Source organism: Brachycentrus maculatus, unplaced genomic scaffold (assembly GCF_059751285.1).
Source record: "Brachycentrus maculatus isolate JH-2025_06_01 unplaced genomic scaffold, ASM5975128v1 h1tg000358l, whole genome shotgun sequence".
In the NCBI taxonomy this organism is placed as follows: domain Eukaryota; kingdom Metazoa; phylum Arthropoda; class Insecta; order Trichoptera; family Brachycentridae; genus Brachycentrus; species Brachycentrus maculatus.
This window is the reverse complement of record NW_028281107.1, coordinates 542,051-557,419: the sequence shown is the minus strand read 5'-3', so window position 1 is coordinate 557,419 and position 15,369 is coordinate 542,051. Positions and strand designations below refer to the sequence as shown.

Here is a 15,369-nt window from a genome sequence, read left to right as displayed (position 1 = left end):
TCGCTCAACATGTCCATACCACCATAAATAACTCTACCTAATATTTTCAATCATTCCCTTACAAAATGTAACTATGCAAAATATCTGTATTTTTTTCGTATTAAAATATTTAACATTCTGAATTGTTGAGCAAATTACCTAAATAATAAAAGGAAAACATTAGGATTAGGGTAGGTACCTTAGCTTTTCCAGCAATAAAAACAATAAAATAAAATGTTTGTATTTTTATATGGTAACAAAAAAAGATTATGTCGACTACGGTATAAGATTTATGGGCGGAGATTTATAAAATAGAAAATATTGAAATTTTCCTAAATATAAATCCGTGTTTTATTTATTGATAACAAAAATTAGAAAAAAAGAAAACGACCTTTTCTTAAATTGTATTTTTATTTTTAAATTTACACGTCAAATACTAAAAATATTAGAGACTTTTTATTTGAAATTTGAATTTTGTAGTCCCGCCTTCTACCACTACCGTAGTCGATACACTTCGTGACAAATTGTGATATGAATATTATTTGTCCGGCATAATTCGTTCCTTCTTTTTCGTTGATGTCTAAAATGACGTCTGCCGTGCCTGTGATAGCGGGTAAGTAAAGCAAAAATGCCGCCTAATCATGTGAAAATTGATAAAAAATGAAGCATTCGCGATTGTGTTTTACGTTTGGGAAGTAAACTGATCGAATAAAAAGTTGGTTTAGAGGTTATGTGAGTAAATCTTCACGTGGTTTCAGTGAGATCGAGCGGGGGCATCGTGACTCTTGATGGTCCCGAGTCCTACGCGGAGAGACCATCCCCTAAGGATACTAGCAAAGTATGCCGGGGGATGCTTTTCAGCCCCAAGGGGCAATATTTCGCGTGGATCAACGGTACAACGTAAGTAATAAAACATTAATTTTACCCTCGCGAGTATCTGTCATTGTGCCGGTGACACCGGCGCGCGATAATTACATGTATAAATACATTCATGTAAATAAGTTCACGGTACTTTTTGGCAAAATTCGACATCTAGTATCGCGAATATTCAATTTGGTTATCATTTTTTTAAATCTTTATTACATATACATGTAATAAATACTTATTGTCTAGACTTTGTGCAAAATTGACGCATCCGATAATGATAAAATTAAATAAGAATATTTTTTGTGTTGTATTTTTGTTGTAGCTGTAACATTTTTATCTAAATATTTATTACCTTTTTCTTTGCACAAACTTGGACAAAAACATGTAAATTTTTACGCATAAACATAAATTTAAACTTTTTTAATGATAGTGTATGATTCTGATGGAACTAAACATATAATTTATAATGACCTATTTAATAAATGGTAAATGAATCTCCTTTCCATATCTTCATCAACATCTCCAGAAACATACTTCCGAAATATGTATACGAAAACATGTACTTGTTCCCAAATTTCCTCTTTTACTACTATTTTACACCTAAATCTATATTCACCTCTTTCAAAATCTATGATTTGTCAACATTCATCAGCAAATTGTTTTCCTGGTTCGAAAAGACTTGAGGCGGTTTGTGGACTCCATATGCTCCACATAGCTCCACTCCTTTTCTCCTTTTCTCTTTTTTTCTTTTCTCTTTATCCCATCCTTGTCTCATGTCTCTTCTTATATATAGACTTTTCTTATGCATAGTTGTGAAGAACGGTACTCATGTTTTTTTTTGTATTCTGATTTATCATATCGCTCACTCCTTTCAAAAACGTCATAAATCAAAAATCGACAATTTTCAGTTGTACATGTTTTCAGAATGCTCAGAAAATGTACTATATCCCAGCAAAAGCGGCATATTTTTAACTTAATATTCACCCGCTACAGGGCAGAAAGTGTTGTTTTTGCATTTTGAAGAAAAGGTATTGTTTAATTGTTTTTTTCAAATATACTAAATATTTTTCAAATGGTGAAAAAACCTTCAGCTTTTACCTAAAAAGATCTGTTGCACAGTAAAAAGTTAAAAAAGTGGCTTCATATTTATGTTTAATAAATTGTATTATAATATTTAACATTAAAAACGCTCTCCTAAAAACTCATATATGAAATACAGAAGATGCCGACGATCACGTTAAAGATGCTTTTTACGACTCTCTGCACTCCGCAATATCCTCGGTCCCGAAAAGGGACCGCGTCATTGTAATGGGAGACCTTAACGCAAGAGTCGGCACCAACGTAGCACTCGGTCCAACAGTGATGGGTAGCCACGGCCTCGGTTGCATTAACGATAACGGTGAGCGGCTCATCGAACTCGCAACCTTAAATGAGCTCTTAATAGGTGGTACAATTTTTCCTCACAAAAATATCCACAAGTATACTTGGACTTCTCCCGATGGCAATACAAAAACGCAGATTGACCATTTTCTTTACACTGCAGCCCATCGTAGAGAACTCCTAGATGTCCGCACATACAGAGGCGCCGATATCTATAGTGATCATGAGCTACTCACAGGCAAAATAAGGCTGAAATTAAACCGCACTGCCAAGCCAAAGAAGAGGAGTCAGGTCAACATTGATAAGCTGAAGGAGACAATGTCCTGGCTTAACTATGATATCGCCGTCAGGGAGGGACTCGAGCAGCAACATTCCGATGATAATGACCCTATCGAAAGCACATGGCATAACATCAAAACAGCCATAGTTACGTCAGCTCAAAGGGTTCTCGGAATGAAGCCGTCAAATCGACCCAAATGGATGTCGGATGAAACGTGGGAATTAATAGAAGAAAGGGCCAACATAAAACTCTTAAAAGATGCGGAAACTGACCAGGGTAAGCTCGAAAGTCTCCGAGCGCAATATAAATGGAAGCACCTGGCTGTCAAAAGATCCGCAAGGCGGGATAAACGCCGTTCCCTGGACACACAAATAGCAGCAGCCGAACAAGCAGCCCGTAGAGGTGATACTTCTAAGCTTTTTAAGATTACGCACCAAATCTGTGGTAAGCGGCCCCCGACCGCAGGCCCAGTTCGTGGCCCGAGCGGCCAAATCGAGTCTGAGCCCGATTGCGTGAAAAGCATATGGAGAGATCACTTCTGCCGCGTGCTAAATCGTCCACCCCCCTTAGACCCCCTCCATGTGCCCTCAGTCTCTGCCCAACTGAACATTCCGCGAGCACACGATATTTCGCAAAGCACTCCAACGCATACTGAAATTATATCAGCTATTAAAAAGCTGAAAAACGGAAAGGCGCCTGGTGTCGACGAAATACATCCGGAATACGTCAAGAGTGGCATGGACGCTCTCCTCGACCCCCTGTATCACCTACTTTCAAAGGTATGGGAAGAGGAAAGGTGCCCGAAGGATTGGGTAAACGGGGAAGTTATAGCCCTCCACAAAAAGGGTGATCCGCTGTTGTGTGATAACTACCGTGGCATTACTCTTTTAAGCGTTCCTGGAAAAATTCTGGCACAAATAATTTTGGCAAGAATCCAAAAACCAATAATGCGAGTCCTCAGAGAGAACCAAGCGGGCTTTCTACCAGGTAGGGCGTGCGCTGACCATATACATAACTTACGATGCCTGTTACAGCAAAGTAACGAATGGAACTGCGCCCTTGCCTGCTGTTTTGTAGACTACGAAAAAGCTTTCGACAGCCCGCATAGGTCTTCTCTTTGGAATATCATAGAAGCATATGGAGTTCCTGTCAAAATTGTGGCCATTATCAGGGCGCTTCACACTAACAGCGAATGCTGCGTTAGAATAGATGATGTGTGCAGTGAACCATTTGAGGTCTCTACTGGGGTGAAGCAAGGCTGTGTACTAGCCCCATTTCTCTTCATCATCATGTTTGACTTCATCCTACGAATGTCAATTCCACCGGATCGAGGAATTGCAGTGAGTCCTGCTCAGAAATTATGCGATTTAGAATATGCGGACGATGCAGTTCTAATAGATACATCGATCGGAGCCCTGCAAGATATAATTGACTCCCTCCAAATAAACTCCGCTCGGTTAGGCCTAAGAGTGAACGCCAAAAAGACCAATGTCATGTGCAACTCAGCCTGTCCGGACCGAGATCAACATCTTACTTGTGAGGGACGAGCGCTCGTTCGAGTCGACACCTTCAGATACCTTGGAACACTCATGGTGGAGGATGGTAGTGTCCAGAAGGAACTGAATGTACGGCTCGGAATGGCAGGAGCTATATTCAATAAAATGCGCAATGTCTGGGACTCACTGCTTTACTCGACAAAAACCAAGTGTCGTCTCTTTAACGCCTGCATCCTAACAGTGTTGCTGTACGGATGTGAGTCGTGGCACCTCACCAAAGCTCAAAGCAAGAAACTAGCAAGTTTTGAAAATAGATGCCTGAGGCGAATACTGGGTATAAAGTGGTATGACTTCGTCAGGAATGACGATGTGAGGAGAAGAACTCAACAGCCCCTCATACTGGAAGTCCTGAAGAGAAGAAGGTGGACATGGTTGGGACATGTCCTTAGAATGCCACCTGAGGGCATCAACCCCTCATGTCTCTTCTTCCAACCCCGAGGATTCCGGCGCCCCGGAAGGCCGCTGACGACCATTCACCGACTATACTCAGCGGAACTTCGAGACGCCGGACTGACCTGGGAGGAAGCCAAGGAGATGGCGCGTGACAGAGTGACTTGGAGACGACTCGTGTTGGCCATATGCTCCACCTAGGGAGCGAACATGGAAAAAGAAGAAGAAGAAAAACTCAAGTATTTTGATTTATGACGTTCTTGAAAGGAGTGAGCGATATATTGTAACTGTTGTTTTTCCTTCCAATAAAAAATAAATAAAATAAAATAGGAAGCGGATATTATTTAATTAATTAATTATTATAATTATTATACACCCTTGACACCAGCACCTGCAGGCCTTCTTTAGTATATTATTTAAAATATATAAGTAAATACTTATCTTTAAAAATAGGTTGCCGTTTTCTTTTGTTCTTCTGTGTACCTGTTATTAAGCCATCCAATAGGGCATTATTATGTGAGTAGGAACCTTCTGCAATGATATTGAAAACATATTTGCTTTTTTTCACGCGTTGTACGCTGACCAATAATCATAGTTGGCTACGTAAGCTACTGTACTGACTGTAAGGTTCATGAAGAGGATTTGATGAAATGATAATTTCGATTGCTCTGTTGCAATATGTTTCCGCCATTTGAAATTTACAAAGTAAAATTCTTTGTTTAACATTTTTCACATCTCAACATAGATGATGAAGAATCTGGAAGATAAAATTAGTCTGGGCATTTACAGGGCTTACGACATGTCATAGGCTGGTTATGTGATCACTTTACACTCGTGTAACATTCACCAATTCTACCCGCGATTGACAACCATCATACTCAAATTTAATTGACAACCACAATACTCAAATTTGATTGACAACCACCATACTCAAATTTGATTGACAACCACAATACTCAAATTTGATTGACAACCACAATACTCAAATTTGATTGACAACCACAATCCTCAAATTCGATTGACAACCACAATACTCAAATTTGATTGACAACCACAATACTCAAATTTGATTGACAACCACAATACTCAAATTTGATTGACAACCACAATACTCAAATTTGATTGACAACCACAATCCTCAAATTCGATTGACAACCACAATACTCAAATTTGATTGACAACCACAATACTCAAATTTGATTGACAACCACAATACTCAAATTTGATTGACAACCACAATACTCAAATTTGATTGACAACCATCATACTCAAATTTGATTGACAACCACAATACTCAAATTTGATTGACAACCACAGTACTCAAATTTGATTGACAACCATCATACTCAAATTTGATTGACAACCACAATACTCAAATTTGTGCAACTCCTAGATATATTGATCAAACTCATGACACAGTGCATGTGAGTTCACAACAGCCACCTATGTTGCATCCTTTAGATGTAATTATTTTTTTTACAGGTTTTGATAAATACCGTTGTCTTTTCATTTAACCACCTTCGGGTTATTTTCAGGCATATTTTTTATAAACAAGCAAAAAAATCACATTTGTTGTCACATTGTCAAGTATGAAACCTGACAAAAATTTGTCAGTGTATCCAGTACGCATGAAATATTTTTGGAACAGATATCTTTTCTCGCGCACAGGTCATACAGGTTAGTGCGTAATGGTGAAGAAAAACCGCGCGTATCATGTACATCGTATGTGCAGGGCGGTTAAGAATAGAAAAAAAAACATCTGTTTATTGATAAATAATATAAAAAATGTAAGAATACAGACCGAGGAAAACTTGGCACAATCAGGTATGTCAAATACTTGAAAGCGGCCGGGTCAGAAGTCGTAATAATCGTCGGGTATGTATGAGGAGATGCATGAATGTAGAAGAGGGGAAGAATGTTTGCAAAGACAGAGTGGTGTTGCGTTCGATTCTCTCTGCCTACCCCTGCGGGGAAGCGGCGTGATGGTTAGTTAGTTAGTTAGTTAGAATACATTTTTGCGCTTGATTTGACTTGACAATGAGCAAACTCCACAATACCCTGTTGTGTTGTATAGCGTGGATGTGGTGCGCTGCTCAGACTGGGCCCCCATGTGCAGCCTGCCGCGCCCGCGTGCCATGGGCATCCAGTTCTCACCGCAGAGCAACTACATCGTCGTGTGGGAGCACTTCACCACCAACAAGGACCTCCCCGAGGTAACGTAACAGATCCATATATGGAACCTTCAAAATATTGTAAGCCACAATATGCAATTTTACAGAGGAATGATTAAAACATTTGTATTGAGCATACAAGAAAAGAAAAAGTTTGTAAAATATTGTGTTTTCTTGTAAGATATGCATGCATATGAAATGTGCAAAAAACTTGTCGATTAAGATTATATAAAATTTAAAAGAACCCGGGACCTCCAGAATGGTAGCCGAGCGTGCCGACCATTACACTACGGAGGCGGACAAATGAAATGTACCTGAATGATATTTCACGCCATGTTTTTTCTGCGAGTATCGGCATAATGTTAAATTATTCCTTCGTTTTGAGACTTGTTGGTACGAAGAGTTCTTTGTTGGGGATGTTTTGATTATTCTTTTCATGTCTGTTTACAGGGAACTGCCAACATGCACCTGCATAAGGTAGCCGACGGATCTCTCGTCTATTCCTTTGTGCAGAAGAAGCAAATCGGATGGTAAGTCAAATTTTTAACAATATTTCAGACTGTCCCATGTTATTGCAAAGGATAAATATTTACTCCCCAACCAGAAACACGAGAAACCGTCATTACTGTAATATGAGCCGAACAGTGTCAGGATTTAATACTCCCACTCACCGAATGCAAAGCCTCAGCAATGATTTCGCGGACCATACCAATATCTGGAACATATAAACATATATATGAACTATAAAGCAAGAATAATTACAATACTTCAGCCTGATGTATTTGTCTAATATGTTCATCCTTGTTTAATATACTTAAAAGAGATTATTATTTTTTGATATCTCATCAAAGATGAAGAAGAATATGGAAGTCTGGGCATTTACGGGGCTTACGACCGTCATAGGCTGGTTTAAGTGATCACTTTACACACGTGTAACATTCACCAATTCTACCCATTATTGACAACCACACTACTCAAATTCTTGGAAGTTCTATATATATGAACCAATTTAGAAACCTTATTCATGAATCACTAGAACTTCACTAGAGACATCTATTGGTGAGATGTAAAGAAGCTTTTTATTAAGCAGAAACGATTAAAAGAGATTATTATTTTATACAATAATTATTACATGTGTATATTTATTATTTTTGTCCGCCTCAGTAGTGTAATGGTCAGCATGCTCGGCTACCGTTCTGGAGGTCCCGGGTTCGATTCCCAGGGGGGGTCAAATAAATGAGATTTTTTCACTGTAATATTTATTCAATATTACCCTGGACTGGTTGGTACCTGAAGCGGAGGGCTGATCACCTTTCCTTCATGCGTAAACGATCGAGATAACACTGCGTTTATATGAAGCAGTGCCCTATGCACCATTGGGGTGCGGATAAGGGTTTTATTATTATTATATTTATTATGTACTAATTGGCTGTGACCGTAAATAAAGGAAAAAAAAATCATTTAAATTATCATGTACTTAAAAAGCATGTGAATCATAGTGATTTGTACACATTAGCTATCTCTAGCTTATACAAGCTTGTATGAGTACGGGTATGCGACCCTGTCACTCACTGCTCCTATACTCCTTTTCTTCTTTTTAATTAAGTTATACTTACTGTACTTCACATCAAGCTCCTTCACTAACCCAAGAATTTTGTCTTCATATAAGTAACCGTATATGTCCGCCTCCGTGGTGTAATGGTTAGCATGTTTAGCTACCATGTTGTAGGTATCAAAATGATGCAGTGCCCTATGCACCATTGGGTGCGGATAAGGGTTAGAAGAGAATAAGTAACAGCCAAGTTAATAGTGTAACTTTCTGATGCTGTGCCCTGTGCACCACTGACTGCAGTCATTGGCCATAAAAAGATTACAGAAATCATGTAATTCATACCAAAGAAATGTGTGTATATTACGGTGTTTTGTTTTGTTAGTTTTAATTTACATGGTGAAGCAATAATATATTAATTGTTAGCGGAAAACAACTATACACTGACAAGAACATTCGATAAGTGAAAAGCCCTCAAATAAAAGAAGTAGAAGATAAATACAAGTTTCATTAGTTGATTCGGCAGTCACTTTGTGATAAAATCTATCCATTTTTGATTAAAGTTTTACTTATTTAATACCACTGTTTCTTAAATACGGTGTTCGAAAATGATGCGGAATGCACCGTAACACAAGTCACAGTAGATTTTAAGAAATTGTGGTATTTTCTATCTCTAACCCTTATCTACACCCAATGGTGCATAGGGCACTGCATAGTATTGACGCAATGTTATCTTGATCGTTCATTATATGAAGGCAAGGTGATCACTCCTGCGCTTCAGGGACCAGTCCAGAGTAATATTAAATAAATATTAGAGTGTAAATTCATAATATTAAATAAATATTAATGGTATTTTCTATATAAAACTTAAATCAAAAATGGATAAATAGAAGGCCTAGCAAACAAAGCGTTCTCAGACGTACAGGATATTATTTAGTTTATTGATTCCGGGTTGTATTACAGGCAGCCATCGTGGTCTTCCGACGAGAAGATCCTGGGCCGTCTGGTGAACAACGAGGTGGTCATTCTGGAGGAGGGCAAGTACGAGGAGCCCGTCGCCAAGCTCAACTACGCCAAGGTGGCCGGCTTCAGCATCTCCCCCTCGCCGGCGCAGCGCTGCCATGTCATCTGCCATCTGCCGGGTAATGGCCCGCGTTCATTTTCATCCCACTGAACCGACCAACTAATTGACTAGCTAAACATAATGCTGCTTATTAAAATTAAAATAAATAAATATTATAACGTTTTGAGTCATAGGTCAGTAAAGTATGGCTCACGTGGCTCTTTGACTTTTTAAATGCGGCTTCGGCACAAATACCCGCGGAAGGCTCTTCGATTCATGCAAGCATTCTTTTTGAAACCTGAACGTTATTAACCACGTAACCCTTTCAGGACAACTGGCTACTGCTGCTAACCACAAATTTAAAATAAATTGTCTAAGCGCCTACAGGTTTCTAGTCAAAACCGTAGAGCAATATGTGTTGCCTATGTAACAGAAATAGTGCTTGTATAGATTTCATGTTGGTATCATTGTCTTGGAGCTTATTTCAGACTATTTATTGTGGCGATGTGCACATGTCAAGATATTTATAGGTTATCTGTATCTTAGTTTATCAATTTTGAAAGGTTATTAAATGAAATAAACAAAATGACAAGTGAGTTATAGTCATAATAATATAAAAAATAAGTAATGTTATATATTACCTCATATTTTCAAGAATAAATGCTTTTATTTATACTCTATAAAACATGGTCTTTGTTGCTAACTAGCAGGCACACAATGTGTATTATTAATTTTGTTGAGGAATAAATATTGTATCAATCTGTGTGCACAATTTTCAGTAAATTTTCAGTTGCTGTATACACTTATTTGTAAATAATTTCTAGAAATAATAATGTGTTAAGTAAAATATTTTTTATTCTGTCATCAAAGGGTTAACAGTCGAATTTTGTTGAGAAAATTTGTCAGTGCAGGAAATCATCACCAACTCGAAACAAGACTACCCGAACACTGTTCGGTTAGTCAATAAAAACAAATACATAAATATGTTCCTATGGATTACAATTAATTATTTAGTCGAGTTAAAATAAGGTTCATGGTATATTAGAGTTTAAATAAAAGATAAAAAATGCATTTACCATAAATAATAATTTTGTGTTTTGTATGAAACAAGATATAAAATGATTTAAATTAAAAATAATTTTTTCATAATTCACGATTGATTGCGAAATCAGACCATATATCCGCAGAAGGTGGCCGGTAACGGCAGCTAATCAGGTGTATAGGATTTGAAGATCAGTCCATTAGAAATAATCCTTAATTGTAAACTTCATTCCAGGTGCATCGGGCATGCCATCCTTTGGGAAACTCTTCCAGTACCCCAAATTTGAGTCGTCTCAGGCTCTTGCCAGCAAAGGTTTCTTCCAGGTATGTTGATCTTGTTATTTCTCACAAGTGTTTCTGAAACTTTTCTCTGCAATAATAATGCCCCAGTTTTCGATGAAAATGGTCAGTTGTTATGTGAAACAAATAGACTACTGGAACTAGCTGGTCTGATCAAAGCTCGAATGTGAAGTATTGGTGTTAGATATGGCTCATGAAATAAAATAACGACTTTAAAAAAAAAATTTACTTATTAGGTTCTTGAATTTGAATGTTTAAAGCTTATTATGCTAAACAGTGCACAACTTTGGTTGCGTTTTATAGATCCTAATATAAAATATTTGACATTAAAAAAAACTTAATTTTAAAGGTGTCTCAACTTGATATGAAACATGTATCATTCTTCGTTTTTTCATTAAAGAAGCATCAACAACAGGCAAGATGGTGAATGATATACAAGTGTATAAAGTGATCGCTTAAGCTAGCCAAATGCCAGGTTGTAAGCCCTGGGATGCTCAGACTTCCATCTTCTTTCAATAAAATGGGAAGAATGATACATGTTTTAAGTTGAGACACCTTTAAAAATTGACATCTCACCCGTACGGTGAATAACCCAGTATCCGATATAAAAATAAAATTAATATTGATAAAAACATTAGTTGTAATAAAATACAAGCTGAGAAAAAGTAATGAATCATGTAACTGAAAAAGCAATAGTTACCCTTTAGTCACATATCTAGTTAGTGTAATGTTATATTTGTCTTGCAGGGAGATTCTTGCACCTTTTATTGGAACGAGCGCGGGACTAGCGTGCTGTTCATGACCTCTACGGAGGTGGACAAGACGGGGGCCAACTACTACGGGCGACAGACCCTCCACTACGCCAGCACCAAGGGGGACACGAGCATGGTGCAGCTGTCCAAGGAAGGCCCCATCTACGACGTGGCCTGGAGCCCCAAGGGGGCCGAGTTCTGCGTCGTGTACGGGACCATGCCGGCCAAGGCGACCCTTTTCAACTTGAAATGCAACCCTGTGTTCGAGTTTGGCACTGCCCCGAGGAACTCTCTGTACTTTAGTCCCAACGGGAATCGTCTCTTGTTGGCCGGGTTCGGCAACATTCAGGGGCGCATCGAGGTGTGGGACGCGGAGAGCAAGCGGCAGCTGGTGGTGGCTGAGGCCCCCGACTCCACGGGGCTCACGTGGGACCCGCGCTCCGAGTGCTTCCTCACCTACACCACGGCCCCTCGCCTTAGGACCGACAATGGGTAGGTTTACTCACAGTGGTTCAGTTAGTCAGCTAGATCCGATTCCAACGGTTCCAGCTGACTAACTGAACAAATAACTAGTAATGCCTTTTCCTGACTACAGGGGCACTTCTAGATTTTATTTTTATTTTAAAAAAGAGAAATATTTGTGTTTTTTTTTTTTTTATTTACAAAAATACTTCAATTGTATACTATTTCAGTGAGCCTCTTAATTAGAAATAGGTATCAAATTGTGGTAGAGTGGGTTCGAACCGAGAAACTCTGACTTAAGAGTCTGTGACACTAACCATGGGACCACAACCCGACACTTGGTGGTGGTTTTACAAACTTGTATTTATTTAGACTGGCCACTGTCACTAAAGATACACCGAAAGCTATGAAATAGTACCGTATAATCTGATTACAATTTTCCTTCACATTTTGTAATAATTTTCAAACTTAGTTCATAAAATAAATTTGCTTTGAAAGAGAGGTCTGTCAGAGAGCCTAGATACTTCGGTATCAGATCCCAGAAATTAAAAAAAATGTACCTTCAGTCATTCAAATAAGCGTGATTTACTTTTATGCTCATTGAGCTAGTAGCTAGTAAAAGTATGAGGAGCTTCAGCTCCTCATACTTTTATTATTTTTATATTTACCTCTTCAGAGGGTTTTGCAAAATAGACCGGAGTGGCATCATTTGTTGCTGCAGACCAATCCACAGGATGGAGCCAAAAGAAGAAGAGGCTAGTCAATTTGGAGTTGTTAACGATTGTGTCACATTGCAGGTTCAAGGTGTGGCACAGCACGGGCACGCTGATGCACGAGGTGCGGTGGGCGCAGGGCGTGGAGATGTACGAGGTGTGCTGGCAGCCCGGCTCCTTCCCGGCCAGCGCGCTCGCCACCAAGAAGCCCAAGGCGGCCGAGCCCTCCCGGCCCCTGCCCAGCAAGACCGCCTACAGGTACCACTCCCGGGCCCAAATTAATTCCAAATACTTGTTCACAAAATCTGGATTATCTCCAATTACAGGAGTTATTCTTATATTATTTTCTGACATCTCATCAAAGATGAAGAAGAACATGGAATACATCTATCAATAAAAATAAAATAATTACACCTGGGCTTTAATTAATTCACTTTCTACCTTGTCCCTACCAACGAGAAGCAACCATCGACGGACACTGTTCTTAAAGACATGATCACTACTGGAATTCTTAATGCTTACGGGCAGCAAATTAAATATCATTGGCGCAAGGAATGAAAAGGTTTTTTGCGCAAAACTTGTTTTAACGGATGATATAAATATAAATGATGCATGATTATTTCACACAGGCCATGGCTAACTGCACCCAATTAGTGTTGCTATGGCCAGGTGTAGACAACTGACTTATTTCAAGCAATGCTAAATTATCATTTCATCGTAATTAATTTTGTTTCATCGATTATTGTAGACCGCCAAGTTCCCGGGGCACGGAGAACACTTTCAAGCTGCATGACGATGTAGAACTACCCCACAAACCTGGACAAAACGCTCTCGGAGATGGTAAGTCATGCAGATTTAGATTTTGTATATTAAAAATAGCCATATTAATACAAGGCTGCGTAGGTAACTGCTAATATAAATATGAAAAAATAAAAATAAATTACTTTATATTATTATAAGTATAAGTTACCCCGATGTTTACAGAAACTTTATAAAAAACAAAAATTACTGTTGCTAATTTTGTAAATTGTGTTTGTCATTGTGGTTTTATTTACTCACTTTAACAATGCCATCAAAAGGTGAAACAGCTGCCACAATTAAAAATTCAATTGAATCGTAAAATTAAAAACTGATAAATATGTTACCACCAAACCAAAAAAAACAAAAAATATGTTAATGCATTGCGAGCGGTTTTTTCATCAGCCCGACCCTTATTATACTCAGACAGTCTGCTGGTCAATCCTCAGTATACTAATCACAAGTAACCGCAAACCCAAATCCAATCTGTACAATGTTTATCGCGTCTCTCGCGCTTTATCAAAACTAAGCAATTAGAACATTTATAAGCGTCTCCCGCTCTCTACCAACGGTATGTACAAGACACTTTTAAGCGTTTCCCGCACACAATGTGTTAATGTAAAATATAATGTCTAACGGTTACGCTTTAGGACCATCAAAGGCGGCGCTGAAGCAGAAGAAGAAGCGCGAGGCGCGTAAGGCCAAGAAAGCGGAGGAGCAGTCGGTGGGCGGCACGGAAGGCGGCGACGCCAGCAGCGGCGAGGAGTCGGGCCCGCGCGGCGGCCGCACCTACGAGCAGCGCCAGCGCGCGCCTCAGCACCAGGACCCCGAGAAGGACAAGAAGATCAAAAACATTATTAAGGTATTGCAGTCAAAGCCCCTGGTTTCTGTTATTTATTGTTTCGGCATTCACTTTTTGGTAAGACGCGATTTAATTATAAATAAAGCATTGGTTTTTTACTTACTTATTTCAGCCTTCCTCTTTTTTCCAGTATTGAAAGGCCTCCCTCTTGGGAGATACAAGTGGCAGGCCTTGTTTTTTACCACTTGAGTATTATAATTTAATGACTAGTTTCAGGAGCTACAGATGCTTCCATCTACACTTCTTCTTCTTCTTCTTCTTTCCATGTTCGCTCCCTAGGTGGAGCATATGGCCAACACGAGTCGTCTCCAAGTCACTCTGTCACGCGCCATCTCCTTGGCTTCCTCCCAGGTCAGTCCGGCGTCTCGAAGTTCCGCTGAGTATAGTCGGTGAATGGTCGTCAGCGGCCTTCCGGGGCGCCGGAATCCTCGGGGTTGGAAGAAGAGACATGAGGGGTTGATGCCCTCAGGTGGCATTCTAAGGACATGTCCCAACCATGTCCACCTTCTTCTCTTCAGGACTTCCAGTATGAGGGGCTGTTGAGTTCTTCTCCTCACATCGTCATTCCTGACGAAGTCATACCACTTTATACCCAGTATTCGCCTCAGGCATCTATTTTCAAAACTACACACTGTTCGCATTCTCTGGTTTTAACCAATACACACTTAGCTTTATGTATTTTGATTGTTTTTTGTTTGTTTTAGAAATTGGAGGCCATCGCCAAGTTAAAAACTGATAAGTTGGAAGGAAAGACCCTGGACCTGAACCAATTGGCCAAGATTGCCAAGGAGAATGATCTACTCAAGGAGCTGGGGGAACTGAACTTATGATGAGCCTGTTGCCAATATGATGTAGGCTAATTTTCTCACAGCCCGCCTGGGACGGGGACCGGAGCACTTGGAAGCAGAATCAAGTCTAATAATTATTATAATTTCCCAATGATTGAATGCAAATTCCACTGGATGATGTCTGTATATTCTATATAAACAATTTTGTGATAAAAAAACTGTAGTATCATTATATAAAAAAAATATATATTCACCAACATGGTACGCAGAGTTCCTACACTTGTCTTCTCTTTCTGATGGTCATTTACTTTATTTGGTTTTTAAAAAAAATCTCCATTCTAATGACTTTGTAACAGTATATCGTCGTTCGGCATGCAACACCGCGTATGTGACAATAAACAAAATGTTCCGGAGAGCG

At 39.2% G+C, this 15,369-nt stretch overlaps 1 protein-coding gene across 1 annotated transcript; it reads left to right on the top strand.

The window, feature by feature from the left end:
• The first annotated feature begins 540 nt into the window (after nucleotides 1–540).
• eIF2A (eukaryotic translation initiation factor 2A) lies at nucleotides 541–15,228 on the top strand. The gene is made up of 11 exons (XM_088269628.1): nucleotides 541–592; nucleotides 738–879; nucleotides 6,527–6,665; nucleotides 7,074–7,153; nucleotides 9,136–9,314; nucleotides 10,512–10,600; nucleotides 11,324–11,820; nucleotides 12,588–12,761; nucleotides 13,252–13,343; nucleotides 13,952–14,163; nucleotides 14,868–15,228. The coding sequence occupies exons 1-11, from the start codon at nucleotides 556–558 to the stop codon at nucleotides 14,991–14,993; spliced, it is 1,767 nt and encodes a 588-aa protein (XP_088125754.1). The 5' UTR covers nucleotides 541–555; the 3' UTR covers nucleotides 14,994–15,228.
• Nucleotides 15,229–15,369: the final 141 nt, after the last annotated feature.